The 18,733-nt window shown below is 36.4% G+C and overlaps 1 protein-coding gene across 3 annotated transcripts in view; it reads left to right on the top strand.

The window, feature by feature from the left end:
• LOC133068985 (complement factor H-like) overlaps positions 1–18,733 on the top strand; it is a 57,310-nt gene that overhangs the window by 15,389 nt on the left and 23,188 nt on the right. Inside the window, exons 2-8 of one of the 3 annotated variants that reach the window (XM_061160000.1) lie at positions 674–794; positions 2,806–2,988; positions 4,568–4,744; positions 9,334–9,510; positions 10,299–10,484; positions 10,595–10,774; positions 13,138–13,317. In XM_061160000.1, coding sequence (XP_061015983.1) covers positions 2,865–2,988; positions 4,568–4,744; positions 9,334–9,510; positions 10,299–10,484; positions 10,595–10,774; positions 13,138–13,317 — 1,024 coding nt within the window. In that variant the 5' untranslated portion in view covers positions 674–794; positions 2,806–2,864. Of the gene's footprint in view, positions 1–673; positions 841–2,805; positions 2,989–4,567; positions 4,745–9,333; positions 9,511–10,298; positions 10,485–10,594; positions 10,775–13,137; positions 13,318–18,733 lie in introns of all 3 variants that reach the window. The other 2 variants (XM_061159998.1, XM_061159999.1) reach the window with 2 other exon arrangements.

The raw sequence follows: 18,733 nt of genomic DNA, 5'->3' as shown, positions 1-18,733 counted from the left end.
TCCTTCTCTGTTGCTTGACCCCTTCAGGCGCTTATAGAGCCCCTCTTTGGGGTCATTCTCTGTTGTTCATCGTATCAGAGACTTAAAGATCACCCTGGCTGGGGTCCTTCTGTGTTGCTTTGCACATCAGGTCCTTAAAGGGCCACCCTCTCTGCTTTGTTTCCGCAGTCTGGTGGTGATATGTGCAGAGAGAGGCTCAGAGATGGCCCCATCCTCTGTGTGTGACTCAGCAGTATCACCCTGCCTCCAGGTTAGCCGGCTTTCCTTCATAAGCATTTCCTACTCTCCTCTGCACTCTCCTCTCTCAGGTTTCCTCAGGCCATTTCCCTTCAGTCAAGAGCAGACCTTGCCCTGGGATAGCTTTCCAATCTCTGTGTTCCAGCTCCAAGCTGCAGCACTTTCTAGGGTACTTGCATCCCTGTCTGGGGTGTGTGGCTGTGGCAAGGATCCTCTGTGTGATCCTCACTCCATTCAGACTCACACAGATCAGCTGCTTCACTCTCCAGCAGCCTCAATGCTTCACCTCTGTCACAAACATTTCCCTCCCATGCAGCTCTGTCCCTGCTTCAGTTCCCCAACCCCAGGTGCAGATCCAGTTCTTCTCACTCTTCTTATTTTACCCTCCTCCCTTTGTCCTACTGAGTGTTGCATGGTTCTATATATCTTTTTCCAGTGGTCAGGTTCTCAGCTGGTGTTCCGCAAGATCTTCTGTGTCTGGAGGTGTATTCCTGACGTATCCGTGGAGAGAGATGTACTGCACGCGCACCTACTCTTCCACCATCGTGGATCTCAGTGTATGGTATAGAGCCCACACCTCCCTCCAAGTCAGGTTTGCTGTGGGTGGGTGTCCAATTTCTTTTGTTGGGTCGGGATAAAAAGCAATGGATATTTTATTCTTCTCATTTGAACATACTTTGCACTTGATCATTTTTCTTGACTCTCTGTATTGATATCTGTGCATTAGACTAAACATCCACTTATCCTAGTCTTCACAGACTGGCTTCATAAGTAGAACATTTCTAGAATTCAGCCTTTTCAATCAGCCTGGCCAGAACTTTGGGTGCCTCTCTAACCTCTCTGCTCATCCAAACTTCTGTGTTTGTAGGCAGCATCCTCCAGGAGTCTAGAGTATGCAGTGATCTACAAGTCAGAATACTTGTGGAGCAGGCAATTGGAGTTTATCACCTTGCTCACTCTGCCCTGAACTGGGGAGAGGAGCTGTCGCAAATGCCTGCATGCTGCTTCACACCCTGTGCCTTCTGAACCATAATTTAGCTCTCTGTAGTCCGGAGGCACCATGCAAATTTTAGATTTCATCAGCTCTCAGGGACACGTTAGTTAGAAGCCAATTCCTCAGGCAAGCTAGAAAAGCACAATATCCAGATGTGCCGTCTGCCTCCTTCCATGGAGAAACTGGGAGTTGCTCACTCTGCATTAAGCTAGGGGATGACCTGTGAGAAGTGCTGGTACAGATTCATAACTGCCACTTCATTTCTGTGATCCCAGGAGACTGGAAATGCTTGGCCTCCCAGAGGCAGGCTAATTGGAACCTGGACCCTGGACTAGCATTTGCAAAATCAGAGACCTAGATTGTGGATCAAACTCTTTGCTCCTCCAGGAGAAGCTGGGAGTTGAGTGTTCCCTTCAAATTGTATGGTGCTCTGCTGCATGGGGAATGTGTCTTAGTTTTCCCTGCTGCTTAGGATTTGGCATTTTCTCACTTGCCTTGAATGCAGAACTGCTCATCTACCCTTTTTATTTTGAATAAATGGAGCTGATCCACACATAGCTGTTAATTCAGTGTGTCTGTGGAGAGAAGGGGAGGTCAAGGTGGCCTAGTCCACTCTCTTACTAATATCACTGCATTGTTCCCAAGTTATATGTGTTGGGCTTGTTTGCTTTTCCATTTTCCAATTTAAGTAAAAGCAAAAATTGATTTTTAGTCTCTGTCATTAGTATTATTGCTATGTAATTTTAAAATTCCCCTCAGCACACATTTGTGTCATCTCATAAATCATATAAAACTTTGCTTATCATAGTTTTATTTTCATTCAATTCATAAAACTTTGCTTATCATAGTTTTATTTTCATTCAATTCAAAATATTCAAAGTTTTCTCTTTTAATTTCTTCTTAATCTGTGAAGTACTAAAAAAATTAGCTGAATTCTATGAAGATATCTAGTAGGTGACAGAATTGTACTTTTCCAAGTTTAGTTATTCATGGTTTGAAGGATCATCTTTTTGTCGTTAGTAGAATGAATGCATGTATAGATCTTTGTCATCTTCATTGAACTCCAAGTACTGATATTGCTTCAAGCACCCAGTTTTGATGACAACATTTCAAATTCTCAGAGACAATGGCTGGGGTCACTGTGGTGGAATATTCTGTGATCGTCATTTGATCTGTGTTCTGGGTTGCTTAAGAGAACCAGACTAGACAATACTTTCAACAAATCCCAGGAAAGGAAATCCATTGCTGATAGATTTCTGACATGCTGTGTGATTCCAGATCCTTTAGACAAACAGATTTCTAATAATTTCCTAGAAGGGATTCATAGTCTTTTAAATCTTGCTTTGTTCTAGAAAATAGAAATCAAGTGTTTTGGTTTTATATCTCTGGAAATTCATAGTTTCTAGTTTTTGTTTTTGTTTTTTTTTTCTTACAGGGGACCTTAAATGATTAGAAGTTTTCTTGGTTTATAGTCATAAACGACTACCCTTTTTTGTATCATTACCTTATTTGGGTCCGTATGAAATGTGTATAAAATATATGCTTACCTTTTCCTTATGCTTTCTCCCATTTAGAAACATGTTCGAAAAACAGTGTAAGAATTGAGAATGGATTTTTGTCTGAATCTGCCTTTATGTATCCCCTAAATAAGCAAACAGAATATAAGTGTAAACCAGGATATGTAACAGCAGATGGTAAGACATCAGGATTTATTACATGTCTGCAAAATGGATGGTCAGCTCAACCTGTATGCATTAGTAAGTAATTCATTATCTTATTATTCTTTATCCTGATGATAACTATAGAGAAGTACTCTTTAACTTTGTTCTTTATCCTTTTTTCTTTCTTTTTCACTTTGCTGGGGCAGGGTCATATGAAGTGTTTTGTGATTCCATGGCTGTATTTGAAAAGATCAATTACAAAGCTTTGGAAAATATATCTTTCCCTCTTTTTTTTTTTTTTTTGTCTTTAATGATTAATTACCAGTGGAGTAGAATATCATTGTACTATTTAGTTCAACGTTTTGTCACTTTAAAACATGCTGTGACTAAAAACTAATTTTGCTAAGAGCCTTACCTCTATTCTGGGATAAATTCATTTATTTTCAGCTGAGATCTTTACGCTGATTGCATCTGTTTTTATTTTAGGAGACTCTTAAGCCAGAGTCTCTGCTCCTAAGCCTAAAAGTTATGTTTTTAAGCAAAGATGTAAGGCCATGGTGAATAAACTTCAAATAACATGATATATAATTCATATGTTTGAGTCTCTAGGATAGTTATCCTTGTGAAAAATTCTCTCTTAGGAAATCTTCATAAACATCTAGTTAGTGGAGATATGAAACACTACTAGACAGGACCAAATTCTGCTGTGCTGAAAGTTTTTCATGTAGCACCACATAGATGTTTATGAAGATTTCTAAGAACACTTTATGAGTTTGTCTTGTTCATCCCAAAGCTACACAGTGATATTTTTGAAGTGATGATTCACATATTCACTTTAAGTGAATGTTTTCATTTTTTTTTTCCAGTGTCTCTACTTGCTACAGGCAGTACACTCTCAAAATGAAAAAAGTTGCACATATCAAACATTTTATTTTGATATATGAAAATTTTCCATTCTAACATGCTTTTTATGGAAAATGTCTCTATTATTACTTTTACTAGTATAATTTTGCTTTAACACATTATGAAATTTGAAGTAATTTAAACCTTTATTAACATCAGTCTATGGTGTTAGTGAAAACAGATTATTTGTTAATATATTTTCTTGTAAATAGCTATAAATAATAGAACTATGTCTGTATTCAACCTTAATAAGTATAAAAGAATTTACAACCATTAGAAATATAGTTGGAAAAGGAAAATTAGCATGTGAATTTTAAAAGTTTTATAGAATCTTTAAAAATTTACTTGCCTTTTGAAAATTACTTTTTTTCAATTAAGTTTTCTCTGGCAAATATGTCACAACTGCTAATAAATTTGGCATATTAATTCAGAAAATGCTGTTATGAAAATAGTACAATACTTCTGTAATGGCTTATTTTAATACTAGCATTGGAAAAATGCATAAGTATAGTTAAATTCAGGAACATGTTCATAAAATAAATAATTCAGGGACAATAAGTGTTGAGAAAAATGTTGCACAGAAATACACTTTTTTTTTTTTTTTCATTTTGAGTAATTATTTCAGGACAGTGGTATATCGCTGGTATTCTTGGCTTATTTTTAATGGTTAGGGCATACTAAATGGTGAAACCCTTTTCCGTAGGGATGAAAATCAATCAAATTGCCCACTAAATAATATTAGAAATGAAATCGCAATCCCATTATCCCTTAGAATCCTGTGACAGGCCAGTATTTGAGAAGGCCAGAGCCAAAAGTGGTGGCACGTGGTTCAGGCTGAACGACAGGCTGGACTACGAGTGTCTTGACGGGTATGAGAACCGAGACGGACGCACCGCAGGCTCCATAGTATGTGGTCAAGACGGCTGGTCCGATAAAGCTGCATGCTACGGTAGGTGCTCTTTTCCAGATGTTCTTTCCTCCAAGACAAACAAAATTTAACAGTAATTGTCAGTGTTTTATTTTTACCAAATTACGCTGACCTAGAATCATCTGTACAGAGAAGGCAATGGCACCCCACTCCAGTACTCTTGCCTGGAAAATTCCGTGGACGGAGAAGCCTGGTGAGCTGCAGTCCATGGGGTCGCGAAGAGTCCGACATGACTGAGCGACTTCACTTTCACTTTTCACTTTTATCCATTGGAGAAGGAAATGGCAACCCACTCCAGTGTTCTTGCCTGGAGAATCCCAGGGATGGGGTCACACAGAGTCGGACGACTGAAGTGACTTAGCAACAGCAGCAGAATAATCTGTAAGGAATGACGCTTCCTTCTACTTTAATGTAAACTGGAAGGAGGGGAAGTTTTAAAGTCCAATGACTCACTCAATACCAAAATGACAGGGTCTTGCAACCTGTTCAAGTATTTTGCTCCTGAGTTTCCGTTTATACCTCCTACCTTGAATGTTAACTTAAGCAGCTCTTGACAAATGACTTTTATTTTCTAACTTTGACAAATTCTGAGGTCGATGACTGGAGAAGGAAACGGCAGCCCACTCCAGTATTATTGCCTGGAGAATCTTGTGGATGGAAGAGCACGGTGGGCTGCTGTCCATAGGGTCGCACAGAGTCGAACACGACTAAGGCGACTTAGCATGCATGCATGCATTGGAGAAGGAAATGGCAACCCAGTCCAGTATTCTTGCCTGGAGAATGCCAGGGACGGAGGAGCCTGGTGGGCTGCCGTCTATGGGGTCACACAGAGTTGGACACAACTGAAGTGGCTTAACAACAGCAGCAGAGGACAATGACATGGATCTCTTTTAGGTTTGCCAATCAGATGTGTTTTTCCCAGGGTTGGAAACAGGACTTCAGTCTCTGGTAAGCTGAGTGGATGTTGACTGTCCCAAGTCAAGGGACGAGTTCTGTGCAAAGCTTTGGCAACAAAACAATATTGGAAACTATCAAGGTGGGCGGGTTCTACTAAATGAGAGAAAGTTTTATTTCTCATAAGCAAGCAGGCAAATGGAAATGACTTTGTAGGTGGTACTGGCAGGAGAAAGAACACTTTGGCAAAAGCATCACAACTTTGACCTGAACACATTGTGTTTGGGCCGACGGGGACCATAAACATTGGATACGTCAACTACAGTGTTGAATGCATGGGTTTAGCCAGGAGATATACATGTGAGATTATCACTCTGTAAACGATGGCATCAGATTGGAAAAGAATGTAGAATGAAAATAGAAGAGAGCTCAAGACTGAGTCCTGGAGCTTCCAACACTGAGGTGTCTGAGAGAAGAAGAATAGATGGCAAAGTGGACAGAAAGAAAGGAGGACCCAGAAAACTTAGGGGAAAAAATATCAGAATGAATGTTTCATAGATGTGGACAGAAGAAAAGGATATAATAATGAGGAATAACAAATTGACTAACAGTAATTCCTGTGGAATCAGCCTGAAATGTTTCTATTCCACCATTATCTAAGTATATATCTAAGACCAATGACCTATTTGAAGTTTGTTCACTCCTCTGAGTCTGTACAATGATTTAATAGTTAGAAACATTCTAATATTTCAAAAGCTCTTTTAGTTATTAAAATAAATTATTCATGTAATCTTCTTGTCATAATGCCTACCATAAAGTTTATTCAAGGAACTTGTAATCTACTTACATTAGAATAGTTATATTAAAGAATATTTCTAATTCAGTTAATATGTCAGGTTAAAAGACTAAAATGTGCTGGATTTGGCTACATGGAGGCCAACAATAATTGTTAACAGAGGCAGTTTCAGATGGAGTAGACAGGGAAAAACCTACTTACAGCCTGCTAAATAAATTATTAGTAAGAAATGCAATACAGCATGAGGACATAACTCTTTCAAAAGGCTTGCTTGTGGCAGAGAACAAAAGGTTCAGGATATATTGCTCAGTGAATTATGTTCTTTTTTAATGGGAAAGATGAGAGTGTAATGAACCTTGAAGAGGATGACCCAGAGAGGAAAGCAGGCAGAGACTGACCACAGGCTCCCTGTGAAGGAGGTGGGAGAGGAACCAGCAGTTTTGAGAAAGCCCTGGACTTGGTGACAACTGGATTCTTTGCAACTTCCTGTCAGGAGAAGGAGGGAAAATGGGTGTGTAAATCCAATGCTGGAAAGAAGCAGGTGTTGATGGTTCCTGTTCTCATTTTGGAAGGAGACAAAGTCATGTGAGACCGAATGGTGCATGGGGGAAGGAGGAGAAGGAACACTGGGCAGTGTAGAATGATTGAACACAGAGATTTCAGACAGACACGCAGGGGGAGCTTGTTATAGAAATGGGCTGGCTGTTCAACAGTGTCCAGAGCCCAGGTAATTTCACTTTTCAGGCTGTCAGCAAGCATCTAATATGTGCCAGAAGTTGGCTAGGAGAAAATTGTGAAAATACAGTGCAGGATGGTGGTATGCCTTTCAAGAGCTTTCATGCCAGTATGGAAAGAAAAAAAAAAAAGGTGAATTAAGGCAAATAATGAACCAAAAAGTAATAATATTTCTATTATGTTGTTCAAAAAAGTGTATTCTAAGAACAAAAGACTCCAAGAGCTTAGAAAATAGGAGGGCCTGAAGGTCAAGTTTATATAGGAAGACATCTATGCAAAGAAAGCCTGGAAACCATTCATCAGTAGAGACACATGCCTTTGCAGCAGCCGAGGCAGCAAAGAAATTGGCTTATTTTAAAAAAAATCAGATTTTAAAGAATCTGCCTGCAATGCAGGAGACTTGCGTTCCATTTCTGGGTCAGGAAGATCTCTTGTAGAAGGGAATGGCAACCCACTGCAGCATTCTTGCCTGAAGAATTCCAGAGACAGAGGAGTCTGGTGGGCTATATAGTCCATGGGGTCAAAAAGAATCAGACGTGCCTGAGAGACTACACCATTATTTTCAAAATTTCTGAGCCACCTGACAGTAAACTATCCACCTGCATCACGGGCGACCTGGATTGGATCCCTGGGTCAGGAAGATCCCCTAGAGAAGGGAATGGCTAACCACTGCGATATTCTTGCCTGAAGAATTCCATGGGATTTTGATGAGCTGCAGTCCAGGGGATCACAGAGATAGACATGACTGAGTTACTAACAATTCTAAGTTAAGGGAAAGGCTTTTAAGATGATCATGGCTTCCCTACAGTCAATCAATGTGACGACAGCAGTTGGAAAACAGCCTAATGCCAAGATCTTTTTGTTGTTGTTAAAGCAGCATTTTGCACAGTATGATAAAATAGGAATTTTACATAAGACAAGCACAAAATATGTAAACAAAGTCACATACCATTAAAAGTATTGCTATGTGCAAGTTTGGAATAGAATTTTAGGAAAGGAATCCCAATGGTTCTCATCAAGAGTAACCTCTCATCTAAGCTACACAACTCAACATTAAAACAAAAGCAGAAACAAAGATATTGATCTGGGGGGGGGAGGAGGCATTACTTATAAAACTAGTTAGCTTATATATAATTTTGTGATAATGTTTGAAGAATTTTAGATAGTACGATGCCTCTTTTTGGTGAGATTTTAATTCTTAAATTCCAATTATGAAGTTTATAAATTTTTTTAGCAATAGGAAGTTTCCAAATAAGAATAATGCAATTTTTGATATGTAACAATCCCTGGTATCTCAAATGGTAAAGAATCTGCCTGCAATGCAGGAGACTGGGGTCTGATCTCTGGGCTAGGAAGATCCTCTAGAGAAGGGAATGACTACCCACTCAAGTATTCTTGCCTGGAGAATTCCATGGACAGAGGAGCCTGACCAGCTATACTCCATGGGGTCACAAAGGGTCAGACACAACTGAGCGACTAATCCATGCACAGCAATGTCACAAATTTCATAGATTTTACACACTTTCAATGATAAATTTACACATTTTTAAAATGAATCAGAATAAATATATATTAACAGTTAAGATCATTTATAAGTACAATAAGTTAGATGTTTGTGCTGTTATATACCTAATTAAGACACCTAGAATAGGCCTATGTGACCTTGAACATATTTACTCATTTTGTTTCATGTTTCAGTTTGATTTCTAAACTTGTAGATGAAATTAAGTGGTTTTTATTGTAACTGTAACTCAAATGCAAGAGAAATGTCTCTCTTGTGTGTTCTGGTTTCCCAATTATATTTTTTAAAATACCATTTTTTCATTTGTATTCAATTTTAAAGTTGTATCTTTTTTTTATTCTGAGGAATATTTATACATTTTGAGACCAAAAAAGTAGCATTATATTTTGTAAATGTCAGTGATAAAATCAGATCCAGTATTAACAAGTTGACTTTGTGAATAAATTACCAGGACACATATGTTGCTGCTCAATTCCTTAATATTTTCCAAAAGTCCTGATGAATGCAGAGGGTGTATAAAACCTAACATGTAATGTTTTTCAAGGAAGAGCATTAGTGTGCTGTCCCTCTGTGGATGCAGTCCCAGCACCTCGTTTTATGTGACACAAATAATATTTATTTTGGAATAGTTAATCTCACTCAATTATTTATCTTTTTCAATAGAAAAAGAATGCAGTATTCCTGAAATGGATACATACTTAGATGCTTATCCCAGGAAAGAAACATTTAAAGTTGGAGATGTGCTGAAATTCTCTTGCAGTCAAGGCCGTATTATGGTCGGAGCAGATTCAGTTCAGTGCTACCACTTTGGATGGTCCCCTAAACTTCCAACGTGTAAAGGTAAATATTTATCTGACAGTTGTTGGAGCAAGAGTTCAGATTTCAGATATCAGCCTTTTTATTTCCCTCTCTTAATTTTCTGTCCACTTCCAGTGCATCTATAATCTAATGCATTAAGCCAGAGATATACCCACCAAGGACATATGCTGGGTAGTAGATACCTCAGTTTTCCTTCTTTAAGAAATTAACCTCCAGGTGCTTCTTGAAATATGTGGTGGAGAATCCACAGAAATGCATGAGGAACCTGACGCTGGCAGGATTTCTTGTCAGTTTTCCTTTTTCCTGCAATTCCACCATTAATACTGGAGAGTTTATATAATGTGGGCTTTACCTCTAGTGTCCTCAGGTAAATATATACAGTGTTCAAGTAGCTTATAGTCAGTTCAGTCACATGTATCAAATCATATGAATCAACGTTAAACTGTTCAAATGCTTCTCTCAAATGATATTTTTTCAAAAAGTTTTCCTGCAGTGTTTCTGTGGAATAAAAGTGTTGCTGTAATTCATACACCCAGACTGAGTAATTGACTTGCATACCTATTAGCATGTCTGGAGAATGAACATGCTTTCTGAGCAAACACAGACTTCACTATGCTAGTTCAAGATGAGTAATAGAATTGGTAAACATGAGGCTGGTGTAAACACTATTCTTTTTTCATTGTTTGAGAATGCTAAACTATATTATATAATAAACAAAAGATCATTTAGCAAAATAAATTTCTGCATTAGCTGGATTTTTCAGTTATAAGACAGACAATGTAACCATAATTTACACAATATTTCTACAGAAGGGAACGTAAAATCGTGTGCTCCACCTCCTCATCTTCTCAGTGGGAAAGGGAAAGAAATACACAAAGAAGAATATGCACACAATGAGGTCGTGGAATATGCTTGCAACCCCAGATTTCTGATGAAGGGTTCTCATAAAATTCAGTGTGTTGATGGAGAATGGACAGCTTTACCTGTGTGTATTGGTAATGTATTGAAAATAGCAATATTTAAAAGTAAATCAATACTTTTATTTGTTTCCATATACACATTTAAATAATATTTTAAAGACGAACATATTTTTGTGGATTTTCAGAGGAGGAGCGTATCTGTGGAGATATACCTGACATTGATCACGGCGGTGTCAAGCTTTCTGTCCCTCCTTATCACCATGGAGACTCAGTAGAGTTCAGTTGCAGAGAAGCATTTGCAATGATTGGACCCAGATTTATCACATGTATTAGTGGAGAGTGGACCCAGCCTCCTCAGTGCATTGGTCAGAATACACATCTCAAACTGACCTTTAGTATTTGCAGCCATTCTGTTGAAATTTAGAGTTATCCTTGAAAATGTCAGATCTTAAATTATAATGATCCCAAGCATTTGACTTTTATACTTCAATATGTGTCTAGAGAGGAAAACTATAAACTAGCAATAGAATTTTATCCATCTTTCTGTCCTGATATTAACATTGTTGATCTTGACAAGTATGAAGCCTAATCTTACTGATAGATACTCATGTAATTAAAATGTGAGTACTAGTTACCAGGAAAATACAACTATCATTGCAGAAATGCCATTTTTGCTTTTATATGATACTCTTTCTTTTAGAACATTTGAAACCAGGAATTAGAGTTGAGGAAATACCCATTTGATACATTTCTGTAGGAATCTTGCCTCTCTCAAGATTCTAAAAATGATAATTTCTCAGTCTGTTTCAAATTCTGCAAAGAGAAGCTTCTGTGCTGTGGAGGGTGGGCTCAAGCCCACCCTGTTAGTAGGTAACTCTGTCATGGAAGGCACTTTGGGTGGGGCCAGGAACCTGCCCTGACACATTTCCTTGTAAGAGACTCATCCTGACCTTTGGATGACCGAGTCTTTGATGACTGATGAGGAGAATCCATCTTAGCTGCCTTCTTTCATTTTTTCTCTTGGGATAGACTCTTTCTTGGAATTTTCCTGGGCTCTGCATTCAAAGAGAGCCCTGGATGTCCAGGCCTATTAACTCATTATATTTCTAGTCATTAGTTATTCCAAGAAGAAGGTAGGGCTTAGGCTCAGGCCCTGAGTGAGGGCAGGGCAGATAGCTGTTTTCTTCGCCGACAGTATGCCAAAATACCCATACTCAAAAGACCAGTTGACAGATGGGAGACATTCAGTAGGAATTTATTTAGTTAAACAGTACATTTTTTGCTTATTAATCCCTACATTTTTATGAACAGATTCCTGTCCTAGGTATTGCCAGTTTTTCAAGACCAAACCCCATCTTTGTCCTCTTCTATCTCCTCAAATGACCTCACCTCATTTAACTTTCATTCTACCTTATGTCAAAATGTTTGCTTCAATTATTGTTCTTCTGGCCTCAGAGTTTTCCTTGCAAAGGTTAATCCTCTACCTGTATTCAATTAATTTAGTCTCCTTTTGCTATACTAGACCTTATTCCAGTTTTCCCCCTCAAGGTTTATTTTGTAACTCTGTCTAGTCTAACTTGTCATTCTCCTACTATGTTTATTTTCTCCTAAAAATATAAATCTGCTTTCCTCCCAGAAACCAGTCCAGCAAAGGATGCTGCCAGCAGCCACTTCTCATTTCGAGTATGCATCTTCCTCAGTCACCATACCTTGAAGAATACCACTGGCTTTGTGTCCCTCATCACTCTGAGCAAATCTTAGAAACAAGGCTAATTCTCAAGCCTCTAGTGTGTTTTCAATTCATCTCCTTATTTCATTGTATCTTTTCAAAATTTCATTTTGAAATCACCACTTTTCTTTGACTAACTACTTGAGTTTTCCTTATTTTACTTATTTCACTTAATCTTTATCATGAACAAATCATTAACATATACTGCCAAAGACCTATCCTGATATTTTGCCAAATTCAAAAAGAACCTCTGCCTGCATTGAATTTTTGAAATAAAAAGCTTTCTTAGTCCATATTTAACTTATCCTGGAGCTAGAAAAAAAATTGTTATCATGGTTTTATATTGGATTTTTGAATGATCTGGTACATAACATAGTGTCTCAAAGACTCTAAGTGTATAAACAAGATGGGTTGTAACTTTAATTACCCATTTTCCTATTCCAGATATTTGTTCATTTTTGGTGATCAGGTAAAAGATTTGTATAAAAGTTGAGATTATATACAAAACACCTTGGATATAATTTTTTTAGTATGTTTCATTACATTTCTTGAAAATATTTATATAAAATAGCAACTTGGTATGCTATGTCCACAGATAGTTGTTTTTATCTTCATGTTTTAAGATTGTGAATTAAAAATAATACAGAGATGCTTAAGGTCAAAAGCAGATTATATGAACATTTGTGTAAGATTTCATGTTTGGAATCAAATTTATTCATGTGATGACTATTTGCTATGTAGATCATCAAAAAGTATTCCAGTCAAAAAGGCAGAAATCTTTAGGATGGGTATTTTCTCTGAAATTTAAACACTGGATGCAGGACTCAGGTTCATGTATAATTTTTTCATCTCATGCAATTTGATCAGCAATAACTTGGCTGGTGGGATTTGTAGGCATAAGTTCTAACATCTTTGAATTGACTCCATAGCTATTTTTTTGTTATTAGCTATTTGGTTCTTTAGAATTAGTCTTTTCAAGGGAATGTTTTCATTTTATAGCAACAGATGAACTTAAGAAGTGTAAAGGGTCAAAATTATTTCTACCTGATGGAGAACTAGCACATAAAATTGAATATGACCACAACACCAACAAAAGTTACCAATGCCGAGGAAAATCAAAACTCAAACACTCAATCTGTATAAATGGAAAATGGGATCCTAAAGTAACCTGCAAAGAAGGTAATCTCTTGTCCATAATGTTTTAAAAATGTATTCTATTTCTCTCTAACTTGTAAAAGTAGTATCTTTGTGTCCTTCAAGGAAATTTAGCTATTTATCATTACAAATATTTTCCATCTGCAAGGTAATTTAGAAGCTAATCAAAATACTGTGTCTAAATACTATTTGTATAATGTGCCTTAGTCAGCTATGTGACAAATGACTCAGAGACTTTGTGACTTTAAAATAACTACTGGCCAGTAGGTGTGCTCATTTCCACAGGAAAGCCATTACTTCTGATTTTGTGTATTACACATAAATGTACTTATGCCTATGCTGAACTATTATGTATTTATCCACATATCTATTTATGTATCAATCTATGTATCTATTTCTCTATTTAACTATATTGAAAAGTCTTGAGTCATGTTGACATGATAAATTCTCATTGAATAGGTTCTTTTCAATTTTCCACTTTTTATATCTGTGTTTCTCTTCTCCAACTCTGTGACATCTTGACTCCCTATCCTCAATATTTTTACCAATTTCTACAAGCCTAGAATATCTAGAAAGAAGCTTCAAATCAATACAAAACCAGATCTACTGTCTAATATTCAACCTCATAATTCTTCCTTATATACAGATCCCTATATAAAAACCATACAACAACAACAAAAAAATAATACAGCAATAAAGCTGTGTTAATGGAGAATAAGTTATTTGGAAAAGCATCACTATTTGGGAATTAAACAACAACCTTCTAAATAACTGCCAAGCCAATATGTAATGTCCATTGTATACTGTGGGCTTCCCTGGTAGCTCAGCTGGTAAAGAATCTGCCTGTAATGCAGGAGACCCCAGTTCAATTCCTAGATCAGAAATATCCCCTAGAGAAGAGTCAGGCTGCCCACTCCAGGATTCTTGAGCTTCTCTGGTAGATCAGCCTACAATCTGCCTGCGGTGGGGGGGACCTGGGTTCAGTCCCTGTGTTGGGAAGATCCCATGGAGGCAACCCACTCCAGTATTCTTGCCTGGAGAAGCCCCAAGGACAGAGGAGCCTGGCAGGTTGCAGACCATGGGATCACAAAGAGTGGGAAATGACCGAGTGGCTAAGCACAGTATTGTATATTATACTTTATATATTTATGATTGCTTAGTCCTTGTGAATCAAATTTTTTATAATTGTAAAATATTTCTTAATTTTTGTCATGCACCTTGTCTAGAAATCTATATCAGCTTATTAAATATAGTTAAATTGAAACAATTTAGTATTTCATATGATGAAGGATTTCCCAACAAATTTCAAGGAATTCATATTTGTCAACTATTCTAAATTAAAAGCAAATATAAAAATAAAAGAGCTTGCTACACAACTGCATCTTTAAGGAAACAAGTAACATTTACAGGTAGTGAAGTACATATGTTCTACAGCTTCTTCTAGAAACTTTATAGTGTTATGTGAGTATATTTAAGTATGTTATCTGTCTTATATTAATATATGAGGATTGCATAAAGTAGGATTTGACTTTTTATGGATGGATTGTCAATTATTTTAGCAATATGTGTGGAAAAGACTTTGAAGTGAAAAATCAATTAACTATAAAAATGTTGATTTATTTCAAACTTTCTATTCAGTCATTTAACAATCTTCACTGCTGCCAAATTACCTTTGTAACTAGCTTTTTAGTAGGCTGAAAGTCTGATAATAGTCTCCAAGTATGTTCCTCTCACTCAAAATTACTTTAGTTATTCTTGTTTTGAACATAGAAATTTCAGGGGAATTTACAAATTTTGATAAAATATTGGGTTGTATATCAAAAGGGATGGCTTTGTAATGAGAAATGAATTATAGAGAATTGACTTCTTTACCATATTGAATTTTGAAATCATAAACATGGAATGTCTCTATTTATTTCTGCTTCAATTTTTCTAGACATACCAGTAGAATCCCCTGGGGACTCAGACAGTAGAGAACCTGCCTGCAATTCAGGAGACCTGGGTTCAGTCCCCTGAGTGAGGAAGATCCCCTGGAGAAGGGAATGGCTTCCCGCTCCAGTATTCTTGCCTGGAGAATCCCATGGACAGAAAAGCCTGGTAGGCTAAAGTCCACAGGGTTGCAGAGAGTTGGACACAAATGAGCACATGTGAGATCTGATATGCAGTTTGCTTCTTCAAAATATTCCCTTGATGAAGAATTCAATTTCTTTAATAGGGAGTATGCTATTCATATTTTCTACATTGTCTTATCACTGTGTGAATGTTGCATTTTTCAAGAAATATCTCTATTTTACCTAACTTATGAAATTGATTGATATAAAATCATTTGTAATAGTCACTTGACCTTCTATTTTTCCTTTAGTCCTATAGTATATTTGGTGAAATGACTTCTTTCACTCTTGGTGTTGAGAGTTGTTTCCCTCATTTATTTTGTAATCAGAGTTTTATTTTTCAAAATTATAATTTTCAAATAAACATTTTTAACACCCTTAATTTCTTCCATTTCCTCTCTTGTCTAATTTTTATCTTGTTAATATTCATGATTTTTAACTTCATTAATTTTCTGTTTTCTCTTTTCTGTTAATCTTTCTCAATTTTTTTCTCTCCTGTGGACTTAATTTTCCTTTTTTGTAATGGCTTGATTTTAATTTTACTCTCTCATTTCTTCAGATAGAAACTGAAAGCATTGATTCAAACCATTCTGCTTTTATTTTTTTTCCCATTTATTTTTATTAGTTGGAGGCTAATTACTTTACAATATTGTAGTGGTTTTTGTCATACATTGACATGAATCAGCCATGGATTTACATGTATTCCCCATCCCGATCCCCCCTCCCACCTCCCATTCCACCCGATCCCTCTGGGTCTTCCCAGTGCACCAGGCCCGAGCCCTTGTCTCATGCATCCAACCAGGGCTGGTGATCTGTTTCACCCTAGATAATATACATGTTTCGATGCTATTCTCTTGAAACATCCCACCCTCGCCTTCTCCCACAGAGTCCAAAATTCTGTTCTGTACATCTGTGTCTCTTTTTCTGTTTTGCATATAGGGTTATCATTACCATCTTTCTAAATTCCATATATATGTGTTAGTATACTGTATGGGTCTTTATCTTTATGGCTTACTTCACTCTGTATGATGGGCTCCAGTTTCATCCATCTCATTAGAACTGATGCAAATGAATTCTTTTTGACGGCTGAGTAATATTCCATGGTGTATATGTACCACAGCTTCCTTATCCATTCGTCTGCTGATGGGCATCTAGGTTGCTTCCATGTCCTGGCTATTATAAACAGTGCTGCCATGAACATTGGGGTGCACGTGTCTCTTTCAGATCTGGTTTCCTCGGTGTGTAGGCCCAGAAGTGGTATTGCTGGGTCATATGGCAGTTCTAATTCCAGTTTTTTAAGAAATCTCCACACTGTTCTCCATAGCGGCTGTACTAGTTTGCATTCCTACCAACAGTGTAAGAGGGTTCTCTTTTCTCCACACCCTCTCAAGCATTTATTTCTTGTAGACTTTTGGATAGCAGCCATCCTGACTGGCGTGTAATGGTACCTCATTGTGGTTTTGATTTGCATTTCTCTGATAACGAGTGATGTTGAGCATCTTTTCATATGTTTGTTAGCCATCTGTATGTCTTCTTTGGACAAATGTCTGTTTAGTTCTTTGGCCCATTTTTTGATTGGGTCATTTTTTATTTTGCTGGAATTGAGCTGCAGGAGTTGCTTGTATATTTTTGAGATTAATCCTTTGTCTGTTGCTTCATTTGCTATTATTTTCTCCCAATCTGAGGGTTGTCTTTTCACCTTGCTTATAGTTTCCTTTGTTGTGCAAAAGCTTTTAAGTTTCATTAGGTGCCATTTACTTATTTTTGCTTTTATTTCCAATATTCTGGGAGGTGGGTCATAGAGGATCCTGCTGTGATTTATGTCGGAGAGTGTTTTGCCTATGTTCTCATCTAGGAGTTTTATAGACTCTGGTCTTACATTTAGATCTTTAATCCATTTTGAGTTTGTTTTTGTGTATGGTGTTAGAAAGTGTTCTAGTTTTATTCTTTTACAAGTGGTTGATCAGTTTTCCCAGCACCACTTGTTAAAGAGGTTGTCCTTTTTCCATTGTATATTCTTGCCTCCTTTGTCAAAGATAAAGTGTCCATAGGTTCGCTACAAATCCATAAATCCATTCTGCTTTTAAATCTAAACCTGTAAAACTACCTTTTTTTCACTTTTAAGTATTGCTTTACCTGTGCCTCAAAAATTTATAAATATGTATCAATTTTATTTTCATTTAACTGTATGTGAAATATTTTCTAATATTCCTAGTGACTTCTTTGACATAACAGTTGTTTAAAAATTTGTTGTTTAATTCTCACATATTTATGATTTTCTAAATAATTCATTCTCCATTAGCAGTCATACTGCGGTATGATTTTTATCTAGAGAGCTGCATATATTTACTGTATGCAATTTGATGATTATCATGGGTGATTCATAGATAATTTATTCTTATTGATTTCTAATCTAATTCACTTGTCATAGAACATACTCTGTGAACTTTTAATATTTTGAATTTTATTCTTTCTTTGTTGCACAGCACATTGTCCATCTTTGTGATGTTTCCATTTCATATAAAGTATATGCGTATTCAAGTTTCCAAATCAGGTTAGCATTGTTCATAGTGTTCTAAAAATGTACCTGTGTCTTAAAATAGTTTTTTATAGTTGTTCTATCTGTCAGAATAGAAAGGCTCTCAGAATTGCTAACAAGGGGTGTGGATTTGTCTATTTCTTCTTTCAGTTCTGCATATCTTTGCTTCATGTATTCGGATATATTCTTAGATATATTGTATATTTATAAGGGCTTAGTCCTTGTGCATTACCTTTTTAAAAGTTATAAAATAGGTCTTCATAGTTTTAATTATATGCCTTCTCTGGAAGTCTCCATTATTTATTGGAATATAGCTAATTAATTTAAAACACTTGATTATTTTCATGTGATAAAAGAATTCCTAATCAATTTCATGTAATAAGCATCCTCCAGTTATTCTCTATAAATTAAAAGCAATTGAAAATTAAAAGAGAGCTAACTAAGCAACTTATTCACCCATATCACAAAACTTGAAAAATTAAGAAAAAAATTACTATGATTTACTGACAGACAATATCTTAAATTAAGTAAAATGAAAACAGTATGCTTTGGAATCTATGATATACAACAAAAAACAAAGATATGCATAGATTAAAACTTGCTTTACAAAAAAGAAAAAAAAGAACTTAAGTAATAGCTAGTACAATCTAGAATCTAGAAAAGAACATATATCCAAAGAACATAGAAGGAAAGAAAAACTAAAATTAAAATGTCAATTTTTACAATAAGCTTAAAAGTGTAAATAGCTGATTTGCAAAATATTCAGTTTATAGGGAAATGTTGTATATAG

Source organism: Dama dama, chromosome 14, assembly GCF_033118175.1.
Source record: "Dama dama isolate Ldn47 chromosome 14, ASM3311817v1, whole genome shotgun sequence".
Lineage (NCBI taxonomy): Eukaryota > Metazoa > Chordata > Mammalia > Artiodactyla > Cervidae > Dama > Dama dama.
The sequence above is the reverse complement of the archived record's forward strand: the minus strand, read 5'-3'. Positions and strand labels throughout refer to the sequence as shown.